General features: G+C 32.0%; 1 protein-coding gene across 1 annotated transcript; it reads right to left on the bottom strand.

The window, feature by feature from the left end:
* Positions 1–16,549: 16,549 nt before the first annotated feature.
* Positions 16,550–26,624, bottom strand: LOC148609619 (uncharacterized). Its single transcript, XM_088540705.1, has 4 exons — positions 26,534–26,624; positions 19,286–19,783; positions 18,604–18,769; positions 16,550–18,100 (listed from the first exon to the last, which is right to left on the bottom strand). The coding sequence occupies exons 1-4, from the start codon at positions 26,586–26,588 to the stop codon at positions 17,974–17,976; spliced, it is 846 nt and encodes a 281-aa protein (XP_088396831.1). The 5' UTR covers positions 26,589–26,624; the 3' UTR covers positions 16,550–17,973.
* Positions 26,625–26,839: the final 215 nt, after the last annotated feature.

The following is a 26,839-nucleotide window of genomic DNA, read 5'->3' on the forward strand; positions in this document are numbered from 1 at the left end:
TTTATGTTGTATACTTGGTACATATATACAGGACCATATTGTAAACTAGTCCACGGACTAAATATGCTATTCTGTTTTAAAAAAAGAGATTATTATTATCATTATTATTTGTTCTAATGTTATGAAGCGAAATCAAAATATATAACGATACATATTCTCAAAGTCACACCAAATTGTTGTCAGATCTGTAAGTGATGAGAATTATATATATACAACAAAAACCAACTTCTACGTTTAAGTTAGTGCATTACTAAATTTCAAAGCATACTACAGACAAAAGAATACTTAACTAACCTCATATAACAGACTTCACTGTACACTTGTTTCAAGGAATAATCTCTCATCAACAGTTTGTACATAACTTGCCGTTTGTGTCAGAAATATGAATTGAAGACTTACATTTAATGACAGTGGTGATCGGAAAAAATATCATTTTACAGGGCAATCTAAATCAAGATTTTAATTATACAAAAAGTACTCAAAACAAATATTATTTATAAAAGAATGCCTAAATTTTGGGAAAAAAACATTTCTTACCCTGTATTCCAAGTAAACCTAATACAAGGACATGTTTCCAGAAGTTTGCATTCATATTTGAAACAGTTGATACATATTTTACAAAGTCGCCCTATAATATATTCGACATATATAGACATTGTTAAAAACCGGAAGGTAATTGACATTGACAATTATATCTAATGAAACTAAACTATAACTGATAACTAAAATATGATCATAAAAGATACATTAAGTCTTAGTTCGTGTCATGTCGTTTCCGTCTTTTTATCGTGTTGGCCTGTAGCAAAATCAAACTATACGGTTATTGAATACTTTCTAAGACAAACAACAAACAACAACAACATAAGGGAAACAAAAACAACCACCCCCCCCCCCACAAAAAAAGACAACAAAATAGGAAGCAGAGCAAAGCGTGGTAAAATAATACATTTGTTATTTGTTCAACGGTTGACAATCGTAAAACGAATACTAATTGAACACATCAATCTGAAGGATATATATTTTTTCACCTACACTAACCCGCACTGCATGCTTACGCATTTGTAAAACAATCTATCATGGCAGACACGTCCCACAATGATGACAAAATGTAGCAGACACATTAAAGGACACATTAGATGCTATGATTATATGTTCAAGAATTTAAATGGATTAAATTCTTCAAAAATATTTGGTAGAAATAAAGATACATAAACAGAATCAAACTATATTTTTCCTTACGAGAAAGCAGTGAATCTAGATGCATTTCTTATAAATTTTGAATCTATGTATCTTACTATGCAGTACCTACCGCACCCCTTTTGCAAAAATGCGCCTAATATTCAGCAAACTAATCAAGAATATATTTTTATAGTTTGAACAAAACTTCTGTTGTCGTAAGCATGACAAGATGGACAACAATGGTTCCGTCTGAATAGACGACCTCTGTCGATTAAAATTGCTCCATCCAATGTTTAGGCAAGCCCTGCAAACAGTAATACGATTGGCGTCATATTGCATTATTCGTTTCGTTATTGCTGCAAATGACTTACGCTCTTCGTGTTCTATCTTTGATGTTCACTTTTGCAAGTCGGCTTTAAGGTGAACAGTACGATAGCTTTCTTAAATACATGTATGTGTCCTTTATTTATATTTTTTTTCACATCGTTATGAATAGTATAGCTCAATCTTTAGCAATACTATTGCTTTAATGTGTTTTAATAAAAAGATGTGTACTAATACTTAAATGATGGGAAGAGTAATTGTAGGAACTTAATATAGGGTACCGTGCTTCGTAAGACGCATTTGAAGTTGGCTTGTTTTCATTTGGTCATTGTTCGACCCGTTCTCATGACGTTAATGTATATCATGAGTAAATTTCCGAGTGTGCAAATTTACCTAAAAGTAGATGTGCTCAGGAATAATCAAGGGAACCAAGACTATATCGGTATTCAAAAGAATGTAATCCAGGGACAAAGACCAGACATGGCAAACAGACATACACAACAAAGAACATGAAGTAACTAAAATCATACATACAAAGTAACAAAAGCAAATGAGCAACTCGGAACTAATAACTGGTTGCATGGACCAGGTGCACCGACACCATAATGATCCACGAGTTCATGACGACCATAAAACTTCTGTAGTGATGGCTTTAATCTTAAGCTACAAAGCCTGTTCCAAAAGTCTTTTTTTAAATTCTAGCACGATAAAAAAAGTCTGCGTAGTTTCGGCAAGCTCTGACATTCATACATACAAAGTAACAAAAGCAAATGAGCAACTCGGACTCCATTAAAAACTGGGAACATGGACCAGGTGCACCGGTAGGGTTAGCGTCCTCTGCATTTAAAAAAACATAAAAAAGTCAAGTCCGTGGTAGACGAAAAAGGAAAGGAAAACTATGACACGTTGAACAAATTAGATTTCATGGCGGAGATGGATACACCGTAATAATCCACGAGTTCATGATGACGACCATAAAACTTCTGTAGTGATGACTTCAATCTTGTAGCAACATAACCCTGTTCCAGAAGCCTATTTGTTAGAATTCTAGCGTGATACAAAAAAGTGATATGTAATTTAAGGGCCTGAACGGAATATTTTAAATGACCATTAATTGTATCAGGTAGTTTATTGTGTACAACATGTAATTAAATGTTAGAAATTGTACAACAAATGAGGGTTTATCAAAAGTATATCTAAACAATTTTCTTAGTAATGTCATTGTTATTATGTTATACATTATTATGTCATTTTACTGTGTTACTTTGTATTGCATTTTATTCTTTATGTTGTGTACTATGTACATATATATATAGGATCATATTGTAATCTAGTCCACGGACTACATATGCTATTCTGTTTCAATAGAGATAATAATAATAATAATAATAAAAATAATAATAAATACTATTATTTTTACATCATCACTCGATCAAAAGAAAGACCCAATACAAACACCGGCCCCATTATAACACTTAAAGTTTACCTTGCAATGGAGTCAACAAAGGGAATGTCTGCCAAAATATCCAGGGATGGTGATATCAATTCACATCTGAAAAAAAATAAAACGTTGATATCTGTGGGCATATTTTGTTTTATTTTAACAGGTCAAGGGAAGTTAAAAAAAGAAAAGAAAAGCACACATAACAGAAAAGTACAAAAGAATTATGTATTATGTTGGAGACAAATCAATACAGGTATATTTATTTGAATATAATTGACAATGATTTACCTGTTTACTTTTACTGTAGTTAAGACCAATATAAATATAATCCATACCACACAGCACGGCACAACCAGTTTGGTTTATAGACACTGATAAAGTAGTGTACGACTCAACACGGAATGTTCAAACCTTCGCAGTCATTCAAAAAACCATTGAAATTATGTTAAACTACTTCAATATATACTTTACTATGAGAGGTTACTATTTAAAACACGTGTATAAAATCTATAGAACAGTATTGGTACGATTGGTATTCTTGAATAAAGGGCACGGAGTCCAGCGCCCTAAACCACTTAGCCAGCTAGGCTATATTAGAATATAGCTATCGTTGGCCGGGTCATTCCTCGTAGTAGGATTAATCTAGGATTGTAACTCACATGTAGTACACGATGAATGGTCAGCTCATCTAGGTGTTGTTATGTAGGATAGAGGATCAAATTAACGATGCATTTCACCACACATCAAGATAATCTAGGCATTTTCAGACCCTTATATGCATACATTATCTTCCCTGTATCAATTTGATCCGATGGAGCAGTGTAGCGAATTGAGTCGTCACATTCTGAAGTGTTTGTATAATTTAGATTTCTTGTGACATGCATCGTTAATTTGATCCTCTATCCTATTTAACTTGATGAAATAATATATCATTTACATACAAATAATAAGATATTTAAAACTAATCGTTGTATTTCTTTGTGCCGATATAATTTTGCAGAATTTTCAAATCTAGGTCAATCATTTTAATATGTATTATATAATTATCTTTTCAAAACGTAATATAACATTCATAGGTCCGATATTGTTATCACATGAAAGATCCTTTGAAAAGGGCGATAGTTAAAAGCATGCTCTCAGAGTCGATGATAAATTATAGATAGATGCTGCATTTTAAAAGTAAAATTATATTCAAAGGAAAATCCATTCCTTGTCATTGTAATGGCTCAAGACTAATTTTACTCAGAGTAAGGGTTAAACAAAATATTCAATTTACAATAACTATGATATTGGTTTAGGTTTGGCTGGGTCGAGATTTAGAATGCTGCCAATTATATTTGTAGTCACAGTTATAACACCTGACCTACAAATAAATTATGATGGACATCATAAAATTATGTATCTCACAACGCAATGTAAGACATATGGTTATATCATGCTTTAGGAGATATATTTCACATTAATAACACTGCCAAGAACGAATGATGAAAATAAAACGAAGTTATACGATATGAATGCAAATATTTTGTAATTCCAAGTGCTATTTACTATTGGATTGCTAAGGACAACTAGATTTACTCATTGACATGACAGTTCAATAATTCGGTATTAAGCTTGACTAAGAATGAGAGTACATAAGGCGCTGTAGTGCCTACTAGAAAGAGTATTCAAGGGGATCAAGATTCTAGCAGAAATCAAAAGAATATATTGATATTTATACTGGGTTTACAAACACGGGATTGACAATCTAATTATTGAATGAGTAACCGACATAACTTCAATACACTGTTGGAGGAGGAATGACCCGACCAGCGAAAGCTATATTTTTATATAGCCTAGCTGGCCGAGTGGTCTAGGGCGCTGGACTTAGTGCAGGCGGTATTGCCATAGATGTCACAGCGGTACGAGTTCGAGTCCCGCGGTGGGAACGACCAAAAAGTTTTCTTCGCAAATTTGACAGTTCTAACACCGTTGGGAAGTTTTCAGACCCTTCTATAAGTTTACATTATCTTCCCTGTATCAATTTGATCCGATGGATCAGTGTAGCGAATAGAGTCGTCACATTATATATATATATATATATATATATATATAAAGTCTAAAGGAATCTACCTACCAGCAAACTTAATGGGTAATTAGTTGACTAAAAATTTTGCCCATTATATACTTTATTATAGTGTGTTAACATCTTTATCGGTATCGTTGTACAATCCTTTAGACTTATATATATATATATATATATATATATATATGAAAGAGTACATTGATTGATAATGATTATATTTAAGCACATTTATATTTAAATTAAAAACTTGCTCTATAAAAAATAATAATAGTAATTCACTGTGTAAGCTATATTATACTGCATAACTTTTGCATTATTTTCAAATTAACTCTTTTTTTTTACATATTATCAGTATACATTTTTTGTAAACATTGATGGATAGAGTTCAAAGATTGAAAATCATTAACTCGATCTTGACAAAAGAGGAATTTTATGCATATTTTATGTTTACTAGATATCAAGCACGGATCACTTCATTAAGGCAGATGGAATTGATTTGAAATAAATTTTAATATCTAGCAATAATTAAATTAAAGTGCATGATAGATATATCATTTATAATGCTGGTGAACTGATCAATAAATTAGTATTTTTGTTATTAAATATACAAGTGTGGACACAGACTGGCATTGCCTGAGGGGCAGGTATAGACGCAGACTGGTATTGCCCGAAGAGCAAATTTGAACATACATACGATTTGTCTTGAACGTGCTTTTGCATTGTCTAGAAAAAGTTCTCCGTTTATCGATATCAGTGATTGAATTATGTACATGTTGATAAATATCCATTAAGATGTAACATCTAAATGGGGAACAAATTCCACTATGGATTGCCATAAGACAGGTCATATACATATTATAATGCTTCTTCCTTGAAGGTGTACTTGCATCGATGTGTTGAACTTGCTATTTCATGTTAAGGATTGGCCATTACACTTTATACAGGTTAGCTTGATAACTGGACTCTCAGTTTTTTATATTAACAGAAACCTGCAGTATGGTATCTGTCAGTTAGATGGATGGCCTTTACTTTAAAATGGTAGGGGCCATAAACTCAAAATCAAATAAGAGCATTTCTTTAGTACGCTCCTGAAGGGAGCGTTTAAGGTTGTATTATCAACTTGGTTCTGTATACTTATGGCAAGAAAAAGCATCAATATCTGGTTTGTACCTTCATTTTCAGGAGCTGAAAAACAGCATAATGGTAGCTTTATTTGCGTATACTTGTACATGTATATATGCTATTGAGAGCCAAACCAGTCTCGGAAAATATTCGCTAGTTTCGATAATTAAATACAAATCGAATCACAGCTTTTCCAAGATTTAGTATGTTTACGAAAATTACCTAATCAATATTTCCCATAATTCTCGGGTCATAAAAATTGCGAAACGAAAACGAAACAAAACGAAACGAAAATAATCGATAAAAGAAAGAATCAACGCGAAACAATTCGAAAAAATGCGGCCCTAGAAAACACACAACGATAACGTATAGAGACTTCCAACATCTTGGTGAAGCTTTTCTTATGGAAGATATGCTTAAAGTAACTGGGAATAAAAAAAGGCTATAATGATGTCAATCAGATGCGGTCCGCATTTAAAGATAAATTTACAGTTAAGAGTAGGTAAACATTTACCATATAGGGAGTGGAGGATCAGTGTCAACCCAGAGAACTGGATAAATGATGTCATTCTATCAGTTATGTACCGAGATAACATACTACATATATACCAACGCATTGAAATCAAACTCTGACGTTATTGGGCATTATATAAAAGAGCAAGTAACATTGCTATATCCAAAATCAACAAGAACATTTGTGGATGAAATAATTGAACAACATCAACGAAACCAAAATATACGAGGAATCGTTTAAAGCAGTTTATACCATTAGAACCAAAATCAGTTCACTCTTATTTTGAGATAAATGGTAAAATTATTTCACGAAATGAAGAAATTGCAAATGTTTTCAATTAAGTCTTTTGTAACAATGGTCATGATCTTGGGAAACACTTTGATAATTCTCTGCCTGATTAAAGCAACTAATGGATCCAAACTCATTTGTAATAAATATGTCTGAAACTTTTGTGAAAAAGGAAATGTCTAGTATATCTATAGCAAAAACTACTGGTTTAGCCAATGTTTGTGTCAAATTACTGAAATTACACCTACTGTTATTGCTAATATTTTGACTCATAATTTAATTTTTTAATAAAAAGTTTTATTGTTGAAAACGACAGGAAGGTAGCAAGAGTAACCCCTTTTTAAATCCAGAGATGAAAACATTGTAAATAACTTTAAACCAGTCACGGTGTTACCTATTGTGAGTAAAATAATAGAACGAAGCACTCACGTGAAACTGTTTTAAACAGTTTAATTAATAGTTGGCTTAAAATATAGATGAAGGGAAGTTAACAGGTATTTGTTTAAAGACACGAGGAACGCGTTTGATACGGTTAATCATATTGCATTGTTGCATGAACTTAAAATGTTTGGCGTTTGTGAAAATATTTCAAATGGTTTAATTCATATTTGTCTAACAGAGATGGAATGGTGTTTTATCAGAGCCAAGACGTATTACTACAGGTGTTCCTAAAGGATCTATAAAATTATATGGCAAACTGAGACAAATGCCAATGACTGATTATTTTATATATAGACAAACTATACAAGTGTTGAAGTCTTTCAATCATAATTGCTTATATATTTTTAAATTTGTTCCTCAAATACGTTCTAGAAATTCTAGACAGAGTGAAAGTAATATGTTATTTGTGCCAAGAATCATCAATTATATCAAGTAGTTCATTATGGAACAACATGCAACCAAATATTAGAAATTGTACAACAACTGAGACTTTCAAAAACGCATATCTAGAAAATTTGTTTATGTAATGTCACTGCTAATATGTAATATATCATTATTTGTAGTATTTTTTTTTCATTTTGTCATGTCACTGTGTTACTTGTATTGTATTCTTTATGTTGTATACTATGTACATATATACAGGAGCAAATCTAAATCCAGATATTAATTATACAAAAAGTACTCAAAACCAAATATTAATTAAAAAAAAATGCTTTAATTTGGAAGTTAACTTAATACAAGGACATGTTTCCAGAAGTTTGCATTCATATTTGAAACAGTTGATACATATTTCACAAAGTCGCCCTACAATGAATTCAGTATATATAGACATCGATAAATACCGGAAAATAATTTACATTGACAATTATATGTAGTGAAACTAAACTATAACTGAGCACTTAGATATGATCATGAAAGATACATTAAGTCTTAGTTCGTGTCATGCGGTTTCCGTCTTTTTATCGTGTTGGCCTCTGGCAAAATGCAACTCCACGGTTATGTAATACTTTCTATAGTCGGCGTCACATAAATAACATACTGTTAAAATTTGAATAAAAATATTTTCTACGACTTTATTGACACCTACCGTCGTTTAAATTGTCTTAAATGACTTGCTCATTCGTTTAGCCAAACGGCTTCTCCCTAAACATTGAATCGTTAAATTCCGGTCAGATTTAATTCTAGGTGCCAATATTTACATTGTTAGAAGTCGGCCATGTTTACAGTGATCGGGTTGCTAGGAGATGTTGTTTACGTTTAAATGGTTTGTCCAAAAACCGAAGAACCCAGAATGCACTTCGGCGTTATTTCGGATATCTCGGATTTATTTTACGCGAACAAAGTACAATACCGAGAAGTTGATCAAGCAGACGATTGTCACCGGAGTTCGACGGGAACTTACGAACTTCGTTTGTAAACAAATCGTCCCGTAAAAACCAACATGGCGGATATTAGTATGGGATTTTCCCGTAAGGATTGGTTACGCATGATTTAAGCTAATAAGCGATTTGTTTTTGAGAAGCTGTTTGGCTAAACGAATGAGCAAGTCATTTAAGACAATTTAAACGACGGTTGGTGTCAATAAAGTCGTAGAAAATATTTTTATTCAAATTTTAACAGTATGTTATTTATGTGACGCCGAGTACAAGAGGAAAAAACAACAAACAAGCAAAGAAACAAATAATAATAATAATAATAATAATAATAATAATAATAATAATAGTAATAATAATAATAATAAAATAAAAATAAAAACTTAAATAAATAAATAAATAAATAAAACAATCCCTCCTACACCCCCCCCCAAAAAAAAAAAAAACAAACAAACAAACAAAAAAACAAAAACAAAAACAAAAAAGGAAAAAGGAAACAGAGTAAAGCGTGATAAAATGATTAATTTATTATTTGTCAACATTTTGACACTCGGAAAACGAATATGAATTGAACACAATAACCTGAAGCATTCCGTTATGTATTATTCCCTATACTAACCTACACTGCATGTTTACGAATTTATAAAAAGATTCTTTTTTTTTTAATACTAGAAACGTCTCACAGGTATAACAAGACGTATCTGGCACATAAGATGCTATGATTTTATGTTTTTTTGTATAAATTGATTCAATTTTTCAAAATATGTTGTACAAAAATACAACAGAGTCCAAAATACATAAACAGAATCAAACTATATTTTTGGCAATGGAAGAGGAAGGTTTAGCGCGCTGTAAATCCTAGATTTAAACCATCACTATCATTTCGTCTGACGTGCCTGTACCAATGCAGGACCATTGAGGTACCAGTTGCTCTGATGTTGTAATATCTATTTTGCTAGATTTATTTTGCACTTGACCTGATTATTAATCGAATTAGTGTTTGTTAATTATGATCTTACCCTTATTTCCGGACGAAAACACAAAGAATCATGCATTTCTTTTAAATCTTGAACCTCTGTATCTTACTATGCAGTTACCTACCACACCCTTTTTGCAACAAATCGCCTAATATTCAGCTTACTGATCATGAATATATTGCCAATAGTTTGAACAAAACTTCAGTAATCGTATTTGTGACAAGATGGACTGCAGTGGCTTAGCATAGCAAGATGGACTGCAGTGGCTTAGCATAGCAAGATGGACTGCAATGGTTCCATCTGAATATACGACGACTTCTGTCGATTAAAATTGCTCCATCCATTGTTTAGACAAGCCCTGCAGACAACAACATGATTGGCGTCATGCTCCATTATTCGTTTCCTTTTTGTTGTTAATGACATATGCTTCTCGTGTTCTATCTTTGATGTTCACTTTCGCAAGTCGGCTTTAAGGTGAAAAAGTAGGATAGCTTTCCCAAATATGTGGAAAACAATTAAGAAAAGTCCAATTATAGTAGTACGGTGTATTGAAGTATAGCATATAGTGTTATACCAGCTTTAGACCAGGACCTAACAATGAGTTATCTTTTCTCGTTAATTCCATCTGGAGACATTACTTGTATTTTTTTCATCCAAAAGCTTTCCCGAGACATTATTTTAATTTTTGACCAGTTGTTATTATGATCTATAATTCTATATTTTTAGTTTCACATGAAATTGTGATATTTGTAAGTCTTAGGTTGTGTTAAATAACATACATTATGGATATAGCCCTTCAGATTATTAGTATCGTTAAGATGTCCAAGATAGAAAATATCATAAATAGTAATTAATGTTCCAACCAAACAACATCGCATTTATTAAACTTGATAAAAGAGTAATCAATGGAACCAAGATTATAGCGGTAATCAAAAGAATGTAATCCAGGGACAAAGAACAGACATGGAAAACAGACATTTTCAACAAAGAACATAAAGTAACTAAAATCATACATACAAAGTAAAAAAGTAAATGAGCAACTCGGACTCCACTAAAAAACTGGGAGCATGGACCAGGTGTACCGGTAGGGTATGCGTCCTCTGCTTTTCTAGAAACACCCGCCGAGTTGCTCATAAAAATAATAAATCATTCAGATACAAATAAAAAAAATGTTTAAAACTTGTCGTTGTATTTGTTTGTGCCGATATAATTTTTTTAGTTATGTTGCGCGCATATCTGAAATCAAATGTTTCCTAAGAACTTTCATCGATATTTACTGAAGTGAATTTTTCCGATTGTTTACAGATTTAGGCCAATCATTTCAATGTGTCTGATAGAATTATTTTTCCAAATGTAATATAACAATCATAGATCTGATATTGGTATCACATGAACGATCCTTTGAAAATGGCGAAAGTTAAGATTATGCTCTCAGAATCGATGATCAATTATTGAAACATGCTGTATTCAGAGGTAAAGTCAATACATTTGATGGAACAGCCATTCTTTGTTATTATAATGACTCAAGACTAATTTCACGCAAGGTACAGTTAAAAATACTCAATTTACAATAACTATGATATTGATTAAGGTTTGGCTAGGTCGAGATTCAGAACACTGCCAATTAGAGTATTTGCAGTCACATTTATAAACCTGACATACAAATAAATTATGACAGACATCAAAAGTATTTCATAACGCAATGTAAGACATACTGTTATATCATGCTTTAGGTGAAATACTTCACCTTAATATTACTGCTAAGAACGAATAAAAAAAATAATAAAACGAAGTTTTACGATATGAATGTAAATCATTTTGTAACTCCAAGTGCTGTTCACTATCGGATTGCTACGGACAACTAGATTTTCTTAGTGACATGACATCTCAATAATTCGGTTTGTATTAAGCTTGACCAATTTAAATATTTCTTAAATAATTGAAATTACTGTTTGCTATAATAAATCATCTTTGATATGCATCAAATATCATATTTTAGCTCATTTAAAGAAAATGCATTTTACAGTTACGTTTTGACGGTTGGAGTTCATTCTATTTCATTATGTGTTGTTTACACATGTTGATGTTGAAAAAAAAACAAAACACATCATTACGCTTTAGCAGAATATGTTTTATAAATAATAATAATAATAATAATAATAATAATAGTAATAATAATAATAATAATAAAAATAATTATAATAAAAAATAACAGGATGTTTCCAGTATTTCACACACATATACAAAAAAACTCACAACAACTTTTGACATGCCAAGATTTTTTATGAATTAACTTCCAAAGAGAAAGAAATAGTTGTATAGAAGATATTATGATATCAGGAGAGAAGAAATGGAGAATATGTCAAACAAACATTTACGCCAAAGTGGTGAAAAATCAAATGTCAGTTTAAAGCCACCAGTGTGTCTGATGAACGACGAGGAAACCCTTACACCACAGAGCAGGCTCCATCTGGCCTCAAAACAACGTTATACACAGGTACAGCAAAATAGTTGCCCCCATACACTCCAGCAACATAAAAGTAAAGTAAAAAAACGAATTAAGACATAAAAAGCCAGAAATTGCTGACTTAGGACAGGCCCAAAAAAATTGGGTTAATCTTTACATCACAATCCTCTCCATTTTAAAACTGAGCATTGTGAAAATTTTTACACAATACAATAAAACATACATTAAATTCAGTGCATCACTCAATTGTAAAACATTAATAAATTTACAGCAGTAAATGCTTTGGAATTACATGTACCAACATAAGTCGTTCTTCCTTTTTTAATTGTCAGGCGATGCTATAATAATAGAAAAAATAAGTTATTCCTTAACTATTCTTAATTTGACAGGGATGATCACAAATCAAAATAAGGCACTGCTTTAAATCAAAGACAGAAAAATAAACAAAGTGAAAATATAACAACAATTTTCATTCACATACTCCGAAATGTAATGTCATACTTGATCACTTGATCGGCACTTATATAATGTTATAGATAGTATAAATATATAACATGACAAACCATTTATTGGTAACTTCCATTCCCCAGTTCCGCCATACCCAGTTGCTACACCTATTCTATTTATATCGAAAGGTTCAAGATCTTGCCATTCCTTAAGAATGTCATTTACCGTGCCAAAATTACAAGCCTTTATGAAAAGCTTATCCAGAAAGTTTTAAACTCAGTATTTACCAGATGACTTCCGAATTCAAACTTTGATGTGTTAAGCAACTGCTTCCTAACGCGTATCGTAGACCAAGCGTTTATATTTCCCCCGAGATAGATATTATTAAAAGGAAGTGATGAGTCAAAAGTTTCTGAATTAGCAAGATAAACTGAACAATTGAATGATGTTCAATATTCTGTAGAAAGAACAATAATTCCATGGGTTACACAAAAACTATAAACATATACATCAATAGATTCAAAGGTACAGATTTAAAAAAATGTAATAAGAAGATCAACTTTAACAAAAAATACGTATCTTGACCGAAGAGACCAGCTTATTGATTCATGGTGTCATTGTTAATACTTTAGGAAAAGAACAATCATTACAAGTGATGAATATAATACAAACGTCTCATGTCGCTTAATTAAAACTTACAGAAAATACTGTAACTCAAATATGCATAATGAAAATAGAACACATCGAGCAACAAACATTGAAAGAAAATAAATACTTGGACCTAAAACTCATCAACTTATATATGGATGTTTACTGGGTTCATAAACACGGGATTGACAGTCTTATTATTAAATGAATGACCGACATAACTGCAATACATTCGTTTTCCTTTGACAATAAGGTTATTTCTCATATTTTACTTTGAGAAGGATTGAACTGGAACAGTTTTACGATAAAGGAGCAAAACAATAAATCATTTTTCAGAAAAATTGTGATCGAAATTTAGTATTTAGATATTGAACTTGGTTTTAATTTTTAATCTATTTTTGTCAATGAAGTCACGACAGCAAATATCATATTATACAGTAGCACTCACAAGCTTCCGCGATCAAGTTTCTAGGCACAGACCAGAATCAATGGAAAAGGATTAAAAAAAAACAGAAAATTCATAGTTTATCTGAATATAATAGCATCAAAACCTATGGTTTTTCAACACTGTATACTTCTATTCCCCATACTCAGTTAAAATCACGACTTAAAAACATTATACATCGTTTTTTTTCCAAATTTTCCAAAGAGATGGTACACCTAGATACAAATATATAGTTCTTGGTAGAGATTCCTCATACTTTGTAAGAAATGATTCAAAATCATCTTCCAAATATACAAAGGAAGATGTTTACAAAATGCTGGAATTTTTAATCGACAACATATTTGTCCAGTGTGGTGGACGTGTTTTTCAACAAACGGTCTGCATTCCAACGGGCACAAAGTGCGCTCCTTTACTTGCTGACCTATTCCTTCACTCTTATGAGGCTGATTTTATAGCTGATTTGATCCGAAAGAAAGAATATCGTTTGGCTAGATCCTTTAATCTCAGTTTCCGATATATAGATGACGTATTATCTTTAAACAATCCTAATTTTGGGGAACTGATACATTGCATCTACCCCAAGGAACTTGAGATAAAGAATTCTATAGACACTGTAAGGTCAGCTTCATATATTGACTTACACTTAGAAATCGATGGTAAAGGAAAACTATTGACCAAACTTTGCGACAAACGTGATGACTTTTCATTCAAAATTGTCAACTTTCCTTTAATCTGTGGCAACATCCCTTCAGCACCTGCGTAGGGAGTATTCATATCACAACTCATACGTTCTGCCAGAGCTTGCCGAAACTACGCAGACTTTTTTGTATCGCACCAGAACTCTAACAAATATGCTTCTAAAACAAGCAGAGAACGGTTACCCTGCCGGTGCACCTGGTCCATGCTCCCAGTTTTTAGTGGACTCCGAGTTGCTCATTTGCTTTCTTTACTTTGTATGTATGATTTTATTTGCTTTATTTTCTTTGTTGTGTATGTCTGTTTTCCATGTCTGGTCTTTGTCCCTGGATTGCATTCTTTTGATTACCCTATAACATTGGTTCCCTTGATTACTCTTAGATGTAAAACGACCTTAGAGACAAAGATTCTTATGTAGAAACTTAACATTATTTCTGCTATAATGTAATGCAAAATTGTGGAAATATGATGCTGCATATATGAATATAAAAGGTTTTGTTTCATAACATACCATTTAAATAATTATCTAATTCTGTAAAGAATGTCAACTTCAATAAATAGTACTGAGATTTATTATGTGATCTGATCTTGGATCTTTAAACAAAAATATGCAATTATAAAATATCCAAAAGTACCAAATGCAATAATTTGAAGTACGTGTTTCAGTCAGTTCATATTTTCAAATGTGATTTAATTTATAAATTTTAAATCATTAAGGTACAGTCGTTGTTAAGTCCTCTTTGTACTGAGTAAGCTTATGATAAATAAATGCTTTGCCCTTTTTTGCTGTTTACATCATGATTATAGTCATGTTACTAACTTAAAAAGGTTTGAACAACAGAAAAAGTATAGGTATTGCATGACATAACTGTGTACCAAAAAATACTTACAAGATGATGCCCAAATCTCTTTTTTTACACGATGTTACTTGTAAACAATATCAAAATTATTGTTACAAGCTAAGTTTCTATCACTGTATCCCCATTATATGTACTATTTGTTATCTTAATACTAAGCACGTAACAATTAACAACAACCGTTGAAAACTGTACCATAAATATTCTAGTTCTTTTCTAGGGTTTTATTCACCAAAAGTCTTCAGTTTATGTTTAGTTTGAATTTTTCACAGTTTTGTATTTAATTAGATTGGGAAGGACTTCCTTATTCTCTGATTTAGGTGCCGAACAATTATATCGAGTCCTAAGGTACTGAAAGATACAAGTTATTTGAAAACCCTTTTGAGTTTTCTCAAGCTGCTCCTTAACGGGATTGTTTGAAATGATTATACCGTTGCGGTATCAGCTATTCGGAATCAAATTGTATATGTTACTCTCCATTTCTTTATTCTCAGCATCATATCTTCACCTGAAACTGCAAGATCTTGATGGAAACCTTTATTAATGACATCAATTTTAATTATGCGAAAATATATCACCATCAAATCTATTTTAATTGATCTTAACTGAACAGGATACATCTTTACTTTTGTTTCGCCTAAATATAATGACTATGAAATGAAAATCTTGCTTATTTAAAAATGTGTTTTCTCCGTTGTAAGACCCATGTCTATGTAATTGTGACTGAACGGAATATGTCACATGAGCTATATAATTGTTCTGTAGCTAGGCAGCGCACAATAGGGTATGTAAGTCTCGTTCTAGTTTCATTTTCTTTTCCGGAAATATCGATGTAGAAAGTATTGAAAACCGAAGACCAATCTGCATTTTATTTTTACTCCCGGGTTCTCGAAACGCTGTATAACTATACAAAATCGTCTATTTCATGTTTTTCTTTACAATTATATCATGTAGAAATAGATATTTGTCATTTCTTATCGGTATTCTTACACAATCAGATGTTTTACCCTTAACACTGAATTCAACACTCTCTACATGACAAATTTCCATGCTCTTGTAGACTAGGATCCATTCTCGTGAAATCACGGAGTCACTTGACGAGACTTACATTCACTCTATAAGACAGATGCTAAACTTATACCTGGTTTTACTTGCCTTTGATTTCCAAGTATAAATCTCTGTACTACACTATGTTCAATACTATGAATAAAGACAATGTATTAATTTGAAATTAATCTTCCTTTAATAGTTGCCGAAAAGAAATATCAGCTAATTGGGTACTCGTACTTAGAGTATTGTATTTTAAGGTTGACAGTGTATTCTTCAGCAATTATAACAAATGGGAATATCGGAATAAAAATCGGAAAGTTGTAAACCACCGCAAATAGTTCTGACTTGGTACAGATATATCAGAATGAAAAGTGGGTTAAGCCAGGTTTTATAGCACAATAAACATTCCTGTTTTTTACGGTTCGTTATTTCAACCCGAATGGCAGCATGAAATTGCCACTATTCTTTATTGGTAAAATCAGTTGTCTAAAAAGTACAGAAGATATGTACATTAAATAGATAAAAATGATAATAATAGTAAAAAACACTAATAACAATAAAAATATGTAAATCCAAGACACGAGTTTCAAAATACGAATTTAACATTTAGATGAAACAATGATATAGAGTGAAAGCTGCAGAAATACATTATGAAGATCCATCGTGTATGATATGTTTGTCAGAAGCTTTTTATTGAGATCACTTTTGTCGTCAAATTCAAGGTGAAGGTCTAAAAATGACATGGAAGAAGCTATGTCAGTAGATCGTTAATTCTAGTTCTGGTGGATAAACAAACGGTAGATTATTGATGGAGAGAACATCGTCAATATACCGATATGTGAAATTAAAGGATCTTGTCTCTTTTACCGTTTTTATTTTTCACAAGATTTTGATGGGACTCCGATTCACAAGTGTAAACAAACATATTGAGGAGGATAGGGGCATGTTAGTCCAATGCCAAAAACTTGAAAAATAATCCCTTCAATATTGACAACTATTTTGTAGAGGAGAAACTTGCCTACTGATCAACTGTTGCTTGGTGTGGCAAATTAAATGTATATTAAACAGCTAAAAAGTACTTTTTACAAAAATAAAACGTTTTTATCATCATTTTCGGGGAAATTGTCTGTCTTATTGCGTAATAAAAATACGAGATAGATCTCTAACAAATTTACAACATAGAATAATTTTGTTAAAAGTAACACTCAATGCGTACATATTTGTTAAATCCGAACACCAAATTGCCATTACAGTAGTAAAAATTAAAGATTGTTTTAACCTAGACTGCTAGTCAAACTCCAATACACAATACAAAAAGTAAACATTCTGAAGTATTTGATGTCTACTTAAGAAAAAGGCAAAATATATATAAGGTATTTGCAGTCAGAAAGTATCCACGTCAAAGATGCTTTAGGGTAAATGTAATCGGTTGTTTGCTTAGATGTGTTGAATTATTTGAAAGTAAAAAATACCAAATTGAGAAATATGAGGTATCCATGGCTTGATTCTTCCACAGAATGGTACTTAAAACACGTGCAACAGCATATAGTTGGAGTATAACAAGTGTTCCCTTTGTTTTTTCTCGTGTCAATGTCAAGATTATTCTAAGACAAATATATCTTTTCCAGTAACAATGTTAGAAAAAACAGCCGATGCAAACACTTGTTCGATTATAACATTTAAAGTTGACTTCCCAGTTCAAGTCAACTACTTTCGACATTTCCGCCAGAATTGTACTGGGAGACATGGTAAGCAACTCACATCTGAAATATAATAAAAAGGGAAATTCTAATAGTCATAGTACAATATTAATAGGTTTTAACGATATTTGTAAATTACAATATAGATGTGTATTTATTCATTGCGAAAATTAATGTCGTAATTAAGAAAGTATATTTAAATGAAATACGACAATTTAAACACATTAAATGCTTTACAGATGAAAAGGCATGTTCGTCGAATTCTTCTTAAAAAAATATTAACATAGGAAATTTAATTATTATACAATTGATCGAGTACATAGTGCATAGACATTAAATGAGGTGAGAAAAAGTTGTGACGTAAAGTTTCATATAAAAAACCCTTTTCCAAGTCCAAACCAATTAACACAAAAATATACAAGTAAAAAATACTTGATTCATGTTTCAGTCTAAGGTTGGATCTTTGTTTATAATAGCTTAGAAATCCTTTTACAACAATAGTTTTGTATTTAATTTGTAGGCGTCGTCATGACCGTAACTTTTAAATATCGTGAAATTTGGTGTACCTTTGTTCTGTTGTTAAGTAATTAAACCCAATACATCCTCTATCCGTGCTACATAGAACTGTACATTCATCCTTTAAGGTTACGATTGTTGGGACAATGTACGTCGAAGTAACGCGACCATTGAACCGTTGACAGTTACTGAAATATCCTTCAAAGTTTTCTGAAACTATAATTAAGGCAGGCCTATGAAGTTGAAGATTTGGCTTCTTGAAACGTACTTGTAGTTTAACGGAAATTTATATTCTCATATTGTAAAAGAAACCGACATAATTTTTCTCAGCAATTTGGCTCTTTATTGCTACTAAAAAATTAAATCAACAAATACAAAAAATATAAAAGCATACATACAATTTTCATTTGTTTGGCATAAATCTTACATATTTTCTTATATATGAAAAGTTAAGTTTAACAAAGCGATATATAAAAAAATGAAAAGTGACCCGAAGTAAGTTAATTTTTATTTGGACATATTCCTAATGGATGTTTTTAATGCAAACTAGTCAAAATATTTAAACTGATTCGTAATCAAAACATTGCGGGTTATATGAATCAAGGAGTGCAGGCTAATCGACGTTCATGACGTCACAATAGAACTCCAGATTATAAAAAGTAAAAAGAGAACCAATAAATCAGAATACTTGTTACAGATCAAATTAAATTATTCTAAATGAACTCAACGTACCCTCGATGGGTATTAACCATTCGCCTGAAGCTCCATTTCCTGTTGATATAGCTATGCGGTTTATATCAAATGGTTTCATGTCTTGCCATTCTGCTACTATGTTACTATTTATCACGAGTCCTGTTCCAAACTTTATAAATCCATTGAACCAGCTTGCCCAAAAAGGCATCAGTTTACTGCAGTTGAGATAATTGCCGTCTGCAATTTTTGGTGTAACAGGGTCTACATTCTGTTTCCTAACTCTTATTGCTGAATACTTATTCCAGTTGCCTCCTATGTGAATGTTATAAATAGGAGACGACAAATCGAATTCCCGAGAGTTAACCAGATAAATAGAAGTATCTTTGCAAGATTTAACTTCAAAAGAGATATTTGAGATGTTTTCTACTTGTAATCCGTACTGCCCAAGGTCGGTGACATGCTTGAGAACATCAGTGTGAAAGATATCAATATACCCGATATTAGGAGTCGAAATATTGTAAAGTACCTGTAAAGCTCCTGAAAAAATCAAGAAACAAATGCTGATGCCAAAAATGCCAAACTTTTTACATCAGATCCGCTCAAATTCCATCCCATTCAAGAATCAATAGCTATATTTAAGAAAAACTAGCAAATAGTGATGTCCGGAGGAGTTTTTGGTAAACATGCCAAACATTTTTAAATATTAGCGGCGAGAAATGAAAGGGCGACCTTGATCTTTGAGGTATCAAAATGTAAAGATGTAAAAAGTAGAAAGTAAATATTGAAAAAAAAAAAAAAAAAAAAAAAAAAAAATATTCTGAAATAATTTTTTGATATCTAACATTTGCAGTAAAATATCGAATTAATTCAAAAACAAGTTTCCATGTTGTCCATTGTATGAACATTACGTATATTTGCAAAGATAATTATATGATACTAAACAAAACTGTTAAGTTTTATGTAACCATCTCAGTTCTTGATAAAATTTAAGATAAGCATGGAATTTTTCATTAACTTAAAAGAACATCCTTTAACCTGTCTATAATTTCTTCTTGTCCTGAATAGTAAATGCAGTTCAAAGAAAATAGCAGAAACAACACCCTCTTATTGGCCAAAGTTGATTTTGTTGTACAGAACAAAACAGTGCATTATTGTACTTTAATTGATTTGGTCTTAAATTGTTTGTGATTCCTTATTGCCGATATTCGTCTTAAACTTGCCACTGCAAACCAAAAGAAGGAAACAAAAAGACTTTCATTGTATTGTATAGCAGAACCAGGTTTTTGAAAGGTCACGAAATGCGACAAGACACTTTTTTTCTGACCAGTTTGATTATTTATGTCAGCAACAAGTTTGTTTTTTTTTCGGTTTGAATAGCTTATTAGTCATTGACTTGGTTAGCAGAGGTAAGCTGTCTTAAATTAAAAGCGAGTAAAAGTATTGAACATTCTGGTAGGTAACCCCGTATCCTTCACACGGACCTGTTATGAATATAGTTTGTGACTGGATGATGTGATAGTTTTTGATTTGAATCCTGGCAGGTTATAAGTAGTATCTTGACGCAAAAGAGAGGATATTTCAATTTCTTTGCACCGGCCGCTTGGGGGAAATCATTGACGATAGCGATTTGTTCTACCCCTTTGTTTACCAACCTGCCATATTTCATATTGGAATAGTTTTTCGTTCCAAATGAACTAAAACAAAGTAGGGAACTTCGTTAGTTTGGCTCAGTGTTCAGTTTATGTTCCCTTTGAGTCTGATAGTAAAGCAAAATGCCATTTGCTACATGTAGCATCAAGTGAAAAGAAAATTTCGATTTCAGCTGGACCTAGGTCTAAAAATAATTAGTATGGTTGTTGACTGCTTTGTGAAGTGTTCATTTCACGATCTGTTACTGCACAGGGGCTGACTCCGACTATCAAATATAAGCAGCATACTAGGATATATAACATAGTATATACTATATATATATATACAACGTCTCAGAATGGGACGCCTCTATTCGTTACACTACTCCGTCGGATCAATTGATACAGGGAAGATAACGTAAACTTATAGAAGGGTCTGAAAAATTCCCAACGATGTTAGAACTGTCAAATTTGCGAACCAAATTTTTGGTTGTTCCCTCCACGGGATTCGAACTCGTACCGCTGTGACATCTATGGCAACACCGCTGCACTAAGAAAAGCGCCTTTAGACCACTCGGCCAGCTAGGCTATATAACATATAGCTTTCATCTGGGTCATTCCTCCTCGTAGGATTAATCTAGGGATGTAACTTAGTACACGATGTATGGTAGTACGGGACAGTTCAGACAGTTCATCAGTGAAAATTTGACAGTTCTAACATCGCTGAGAATTTTTCAGACCCTTATATATACTGCATGTATAAGCGACAGAGAATTTTTGAATTGACTTGTTTCTTTGTTTATAGATTTTAGAATGAGACAAGATTCGTAATTATGTTATATTATACATTTATAATTGCAAATACAATTTTGCAGTACATTATATCACTTAGCCCTAATTTAATTATTTGGAGTCCCTGTTTTTAACGGGGTACAAAGGAAATGGTGTGGGTCAAAGTCGAAATGTTTTATCGGATCTATACAATTAATGAAATCGCAACCTTTCAGTGTGCCTTCTTATAAGTAAGAAATGAACATTCCCATTTGTTAAGCATATGTACTTCTTTTCAAATATTTGGCACACTTATGATTTCTTATTTAGCAAAACCACTGACCAAACCCTCTCTTTTCATATACTTAAATGTTTTATCGACTAAGATTTCTTTCAACCCCATTAAAATCGCCTCTCAAATCTATTAGTCTTAGTACTAGATGTTGAAAGTTTGAAAGACTATTATAATTCTGAATTAAAAAATGTATCAGATTTGGTGCGGGTCTTATAAATGTCATCTGAAAAAGATAAGCGGATATCCCAATGAGAACACAAATACAAAATTATGTCGAAGATTTCTTAACAAAAATAACCCAGCAGAATGAACAGTATACAACATATCATTAACAAGACGCAGCAACACAAGAGTGTAATTTTGACTTCATGTAAGAGTACTAGTTATTGACTGGCCACAATAAATTGTACTCGGAATACGTCAAATTCCGCATTAATGAGGTAGCTTGTAGGCTAAAAACCACTAATTCCACTTCCCATAGGCATCTATGCTAATTTCACAATATTCAATGGCTTCTCTGGACTTTACCTTAACTTTAACCTGCAGATGACTATATATCAGCATGATTCTACATATGTCAGCTCACAATCCTCAGAATGGCATGTGGGGTTAGCAGACTTGCAGTGCAGTACTGGTCACCGGAAGTGAAGGGTCTATAAATAGCATGGGAAATCCCAGTGTTTTCACAAGATAGGGGTATATTTAAAAATCATTATGGAGATTAGGCTTCACATCACAAGAAGCAAAATGCACCTATAAAATGTACAGAAATGTTTTTCCTTTCAGAAACTGTTTAAATTTTTTAAATAAGATGAGAACTTTTTTCACAGCACTATGAGGAACAGGGGTAATTTCTGCGTAGGACTATTTTTGCGTACGTTCCAAATGCTCATTGGTTGAATTGGTGGTCTGTAACCTAAAGAGTCACTTTTTGTCTTAGAAAAAATAAATAACTATACAGGTATCTTCCTACACACATACTGAATGCATTTGCAAAGTTTCAGTGAAATGTGACAAGCACTTTTTTAAATATTTGATTTTTAAATATAGGGTAACCAAGTTGTGCGAGCAAAAAAGTGAAAATATTCTACCATACTGAAATGCATTAAATATTTGCAAAGAACTTTTTCTGACTTTTCAAATAAAAAATATCAATCACAACTTGTTTTTTAACAATATTAATGAAGAAATAGTTTTAAAAGTAATCATTTTCTGAGAAATTGGTCTATTTTTAAAAATTTATTTCTGACATGCCTCCCCCTTTTTCTTGATCACATGTCAAACATCCTTAATGTTTAAATTTTCACAAAAGGTGATATATTTGGCTTTAAATTTGTAAATACAGTGTTTTCACATTAAAACATGACCAGTAAAGGGCACCTAAAGCAAAAAAAGTGCTCAATAATGGATTTTCCATGTTGCCATAGGGGAATGCTTATATGGCCTTAACCGCAGTAATGAAAGTGAGTTTTTCCTCATTTCTAACCTAATTTTTGCTCAAATCTACACAAAACTTGATTTCAAGTGCTTATTACTACCATATTTAGGTAAATATAGCCCTCAAAGTTTAATATTTGATATTTTTACTAAATTTTCTACACTTTTTACAAGATAGGACATAAAAATCAGCCAAAAAGACCAATTTTCCATAATTTGGACCTATAACTTAAAAAAATGCATATTTTGAAGGATTTTTGTAGTGTATTCCTCTCATGGCAAAGTTAACAAGATCTTCAAGTAGTTTAAAGCTATTTCAAGAAACTTTTCATTTTGCCATGGCTTCATCTTAAGGCTAAAAACCACTAATTCCACTTCCCATAGGCATCTATGCTAATTTCACAATATTCAATGGCTTCTCTGGACTTTACCTTAACTTTAACCTGCAGATGACTATATATCAGCATGATTCTACATATGTCAGCTCACAATCCTCAGAATGGCATGTGGGGTTAGCAGACTTGCAGTGCAGTACTGGTCACCGGAAGTGAAGGGTCTATAAATAGCATGGGAAATCCCAGTGTTTTCACAAGATAGGGGTATATTTAAAAATCATTATGGAGATTAGGCTTCACATCACAAGAAGCAAAATGCACCTATAAAATGTACAGAAATGTTTTTCCTTTCAGAAACTGTTTAATTTTTTTAAATAAGATGAGAACTTTTTTCACAGCACTATGAGGAACAGGGGTAATTTCTGCGTAGGACTATTTTTGCGTACGTTCCAAATGCTCATTGGTTGAATTGGTGGTCTGTAACCTAAAGAGTCACTTTTTGTCTTAGAAAAAATAAATAACTATACAGGTATCTTCCTACACACATACTGAATGCATTTGCAAAGTTTCAGTGAAATGTGACAAGCACTTTTTTAAATATTTGATTTTTAAATATAGGGTAACCAAGTTGTGCGAGCAAAAAAGTGAAAATATTCTACCATACTGAAATGCATTAAATATTTGCAAAGAACTTTTTCTGACTTTTCAAATAAAAAATATCAATCACAACTTGTTTTTTAACAATATTAATGAAGAAATAGTTTTAAAAGTAATCATTTTCTGAGAAATTGGTCTATTTTTAAAAATTTATTTCTGACATGCCTCCCCCTTTTTCTTGATCACATGTCAAACATCCTAAATCTTTAAATTTTCACAAAAGGTGATATATTTGGCTTTAAATTTGTAAATACAGTGTTTTCACATTAAAACATGACCAGTAAAGGGCACCTAAAGCAAAAAAAGTGCTCAATAATGGATTTTCCATGTTGCCATAGGGGAATGCTTATATGGCCTTAACCGCAGTAATGAAAGTGAGTTTTTCCTCATTTCTAACCTAATTTTTGCTCAAATCTACACAAAACTTGATTTCAAGTGCTTATTACTATCATATTTAGGTAAATATAGCCCTCAAAGTTTAATATTTGATATTTTTACTAAATTTTCTACACTTTTTACAAGATAGGACATAAAAATCAGCCAAAAAGACCAATTTTCCATAATTTGGACCTATAACTTAAAAAAATGCATATTTTGAAGGATTTTTGTAGTGTATTCCTCTCATGGCAAAGTTAACAAGATCTTCAAGTAGTTTAAAGCTATTTCAAGAAACTTTTCATTTTGCCATGGCTTCATCTTAAGGCTAAAAACCACTAATTCCACTTCCCATAGGCATCTATGCTAATTTCACAATATTCAATGGCTTCTCTGGACTTTACCTTAACTTTAACCTGCAGATGACTATATATCAGCATGATTCTACATATGTCAGCTCACAATCCTCAGAATGGCATGTGGGGTTAGCAGACTTGCAGTGCAGTACTGGTCACCGGAAGTGAAGGGTCTATAAATAGCATGGGAAATCCCAGTGTTTTCACAAGATAGGGGTATATTTAAAAATCATTATGGAGATTAGGCTTCACATCACAAGAAGCAAAATGCACCTATAAAATGTACAGAAATGTTTTTCCTTTCAGAAACTGTTTAAATTTTTTAAATAAGATGAGAACTTTTTTCACAGCACTATGAGGAACAGGGGTAATTTCTGCGTAGGACTATTTTTGCGTACGTTCCAAATGCTCATTGGTTGAATTGGTGGTCTGTAACCTGTACCACTGACATTGTCGTTTTTGTTCACAAATTAAAAATACTCATTATTATTACCCAAAATTGAGAGTTAATTCAGAAGTTACCTGGTTACAAAATCTATACATTTAAACCCACTGTGGTCGATAAACAGGTACGATTTTCATACGATAAATTACAGTTGGCTTAAAATTAATGCAAAAAAACGGTCTGCAAAATATACGTCAATATTTTCTGCATGTCAATATTTACTTTACAAATACAGCCTCATGTAATTATTAATGCTTACTTTGAAACACACTTAGATCATTAACAATATTTTTTCATAATCAAAATTGACTTTTCAGCCTGTATATGTGAAGGTAAACAGAGTGCCCTCACAAAAAGGAAAATTTTACAAGTTGTGACCCAATACGTTTTTACGACAATTCTAATTTGAAAGTAGAATGATTTTCCTAAAATATGATACCAAATTTTGCCGTATTATATTTCGGTGCATTAAACTTCGTAATTTGAAGACTTTTTAAACCTCTGCTATCCTACTATAAAGGAAGCGTTAGTGAGCCTTTTAACATTTATTAGCTTGTTACATGTATCTACATTTACATTCAGAGAGGTATCGTTACACGTTTATTAAAGGTACTTAATTTGAAACGACAAAAAGACATATTCATTCAATACATATTATATATGGTAATTTGTTTCATCATAAACTCTACAAAAACTATGTCTGCATGTTAAACAGGTGTTTAGCTAATCAGAAAAAGTTATATCCACACCAAGGTATTGTATTAATAATGCATCCCTAACATATCAGTATAGTGCTTATCAACATTATCCACATCCTGCCAAAGTTTCCAGCCAAACATTTTCCAGTAAAAGCCCCATCTTCAACGGTTGCACGATGATTTAGTACTGAGGGTAATGACTTATTTAATGGAAGATTTGTTTACTTAAATTGAGTGAAATTATTTTCAAAAGTACTTGACCTCATGTCTGATATTAAATAATTACTTACCTGATAAACTCCAAAGAAATTCAATTACGAATATAAACCGTTGCTGTAATAACATGTTTGGACTATTTTACAGATTTGTCTAATGTACCTAATTGGATGAATAAACTTATAAAGTATTCATGAGCATAAAAGGTCAAATATGATCAGTTGCAAAAATGAATTCATAACGATATTTTTTGTTGTATTTTGTATCTCATTTAATCTAAGTACGACTCTAACGTTCAATTAAATACTCACTATAACTAATGGAATTCATTTAGAAACAATTAATACTAGTAATTACATCCAATTTCAGAATTACTTTCT

This window comes from Perna viridis, chromosome 8 (assembly GCF_037379345.1).
Source record: "Perna viridis isolate PV_CMFRI_1.1 ecotype Kerala chromosome 8, ASM3737934v1, whole genome shotgun sequence".
Taxonomy (NCBI): Eukaryota; Metazoa; Mollusca; class Bivalvia; order Mytilida; family Mytilidae; genus Perna; species Perna viridis.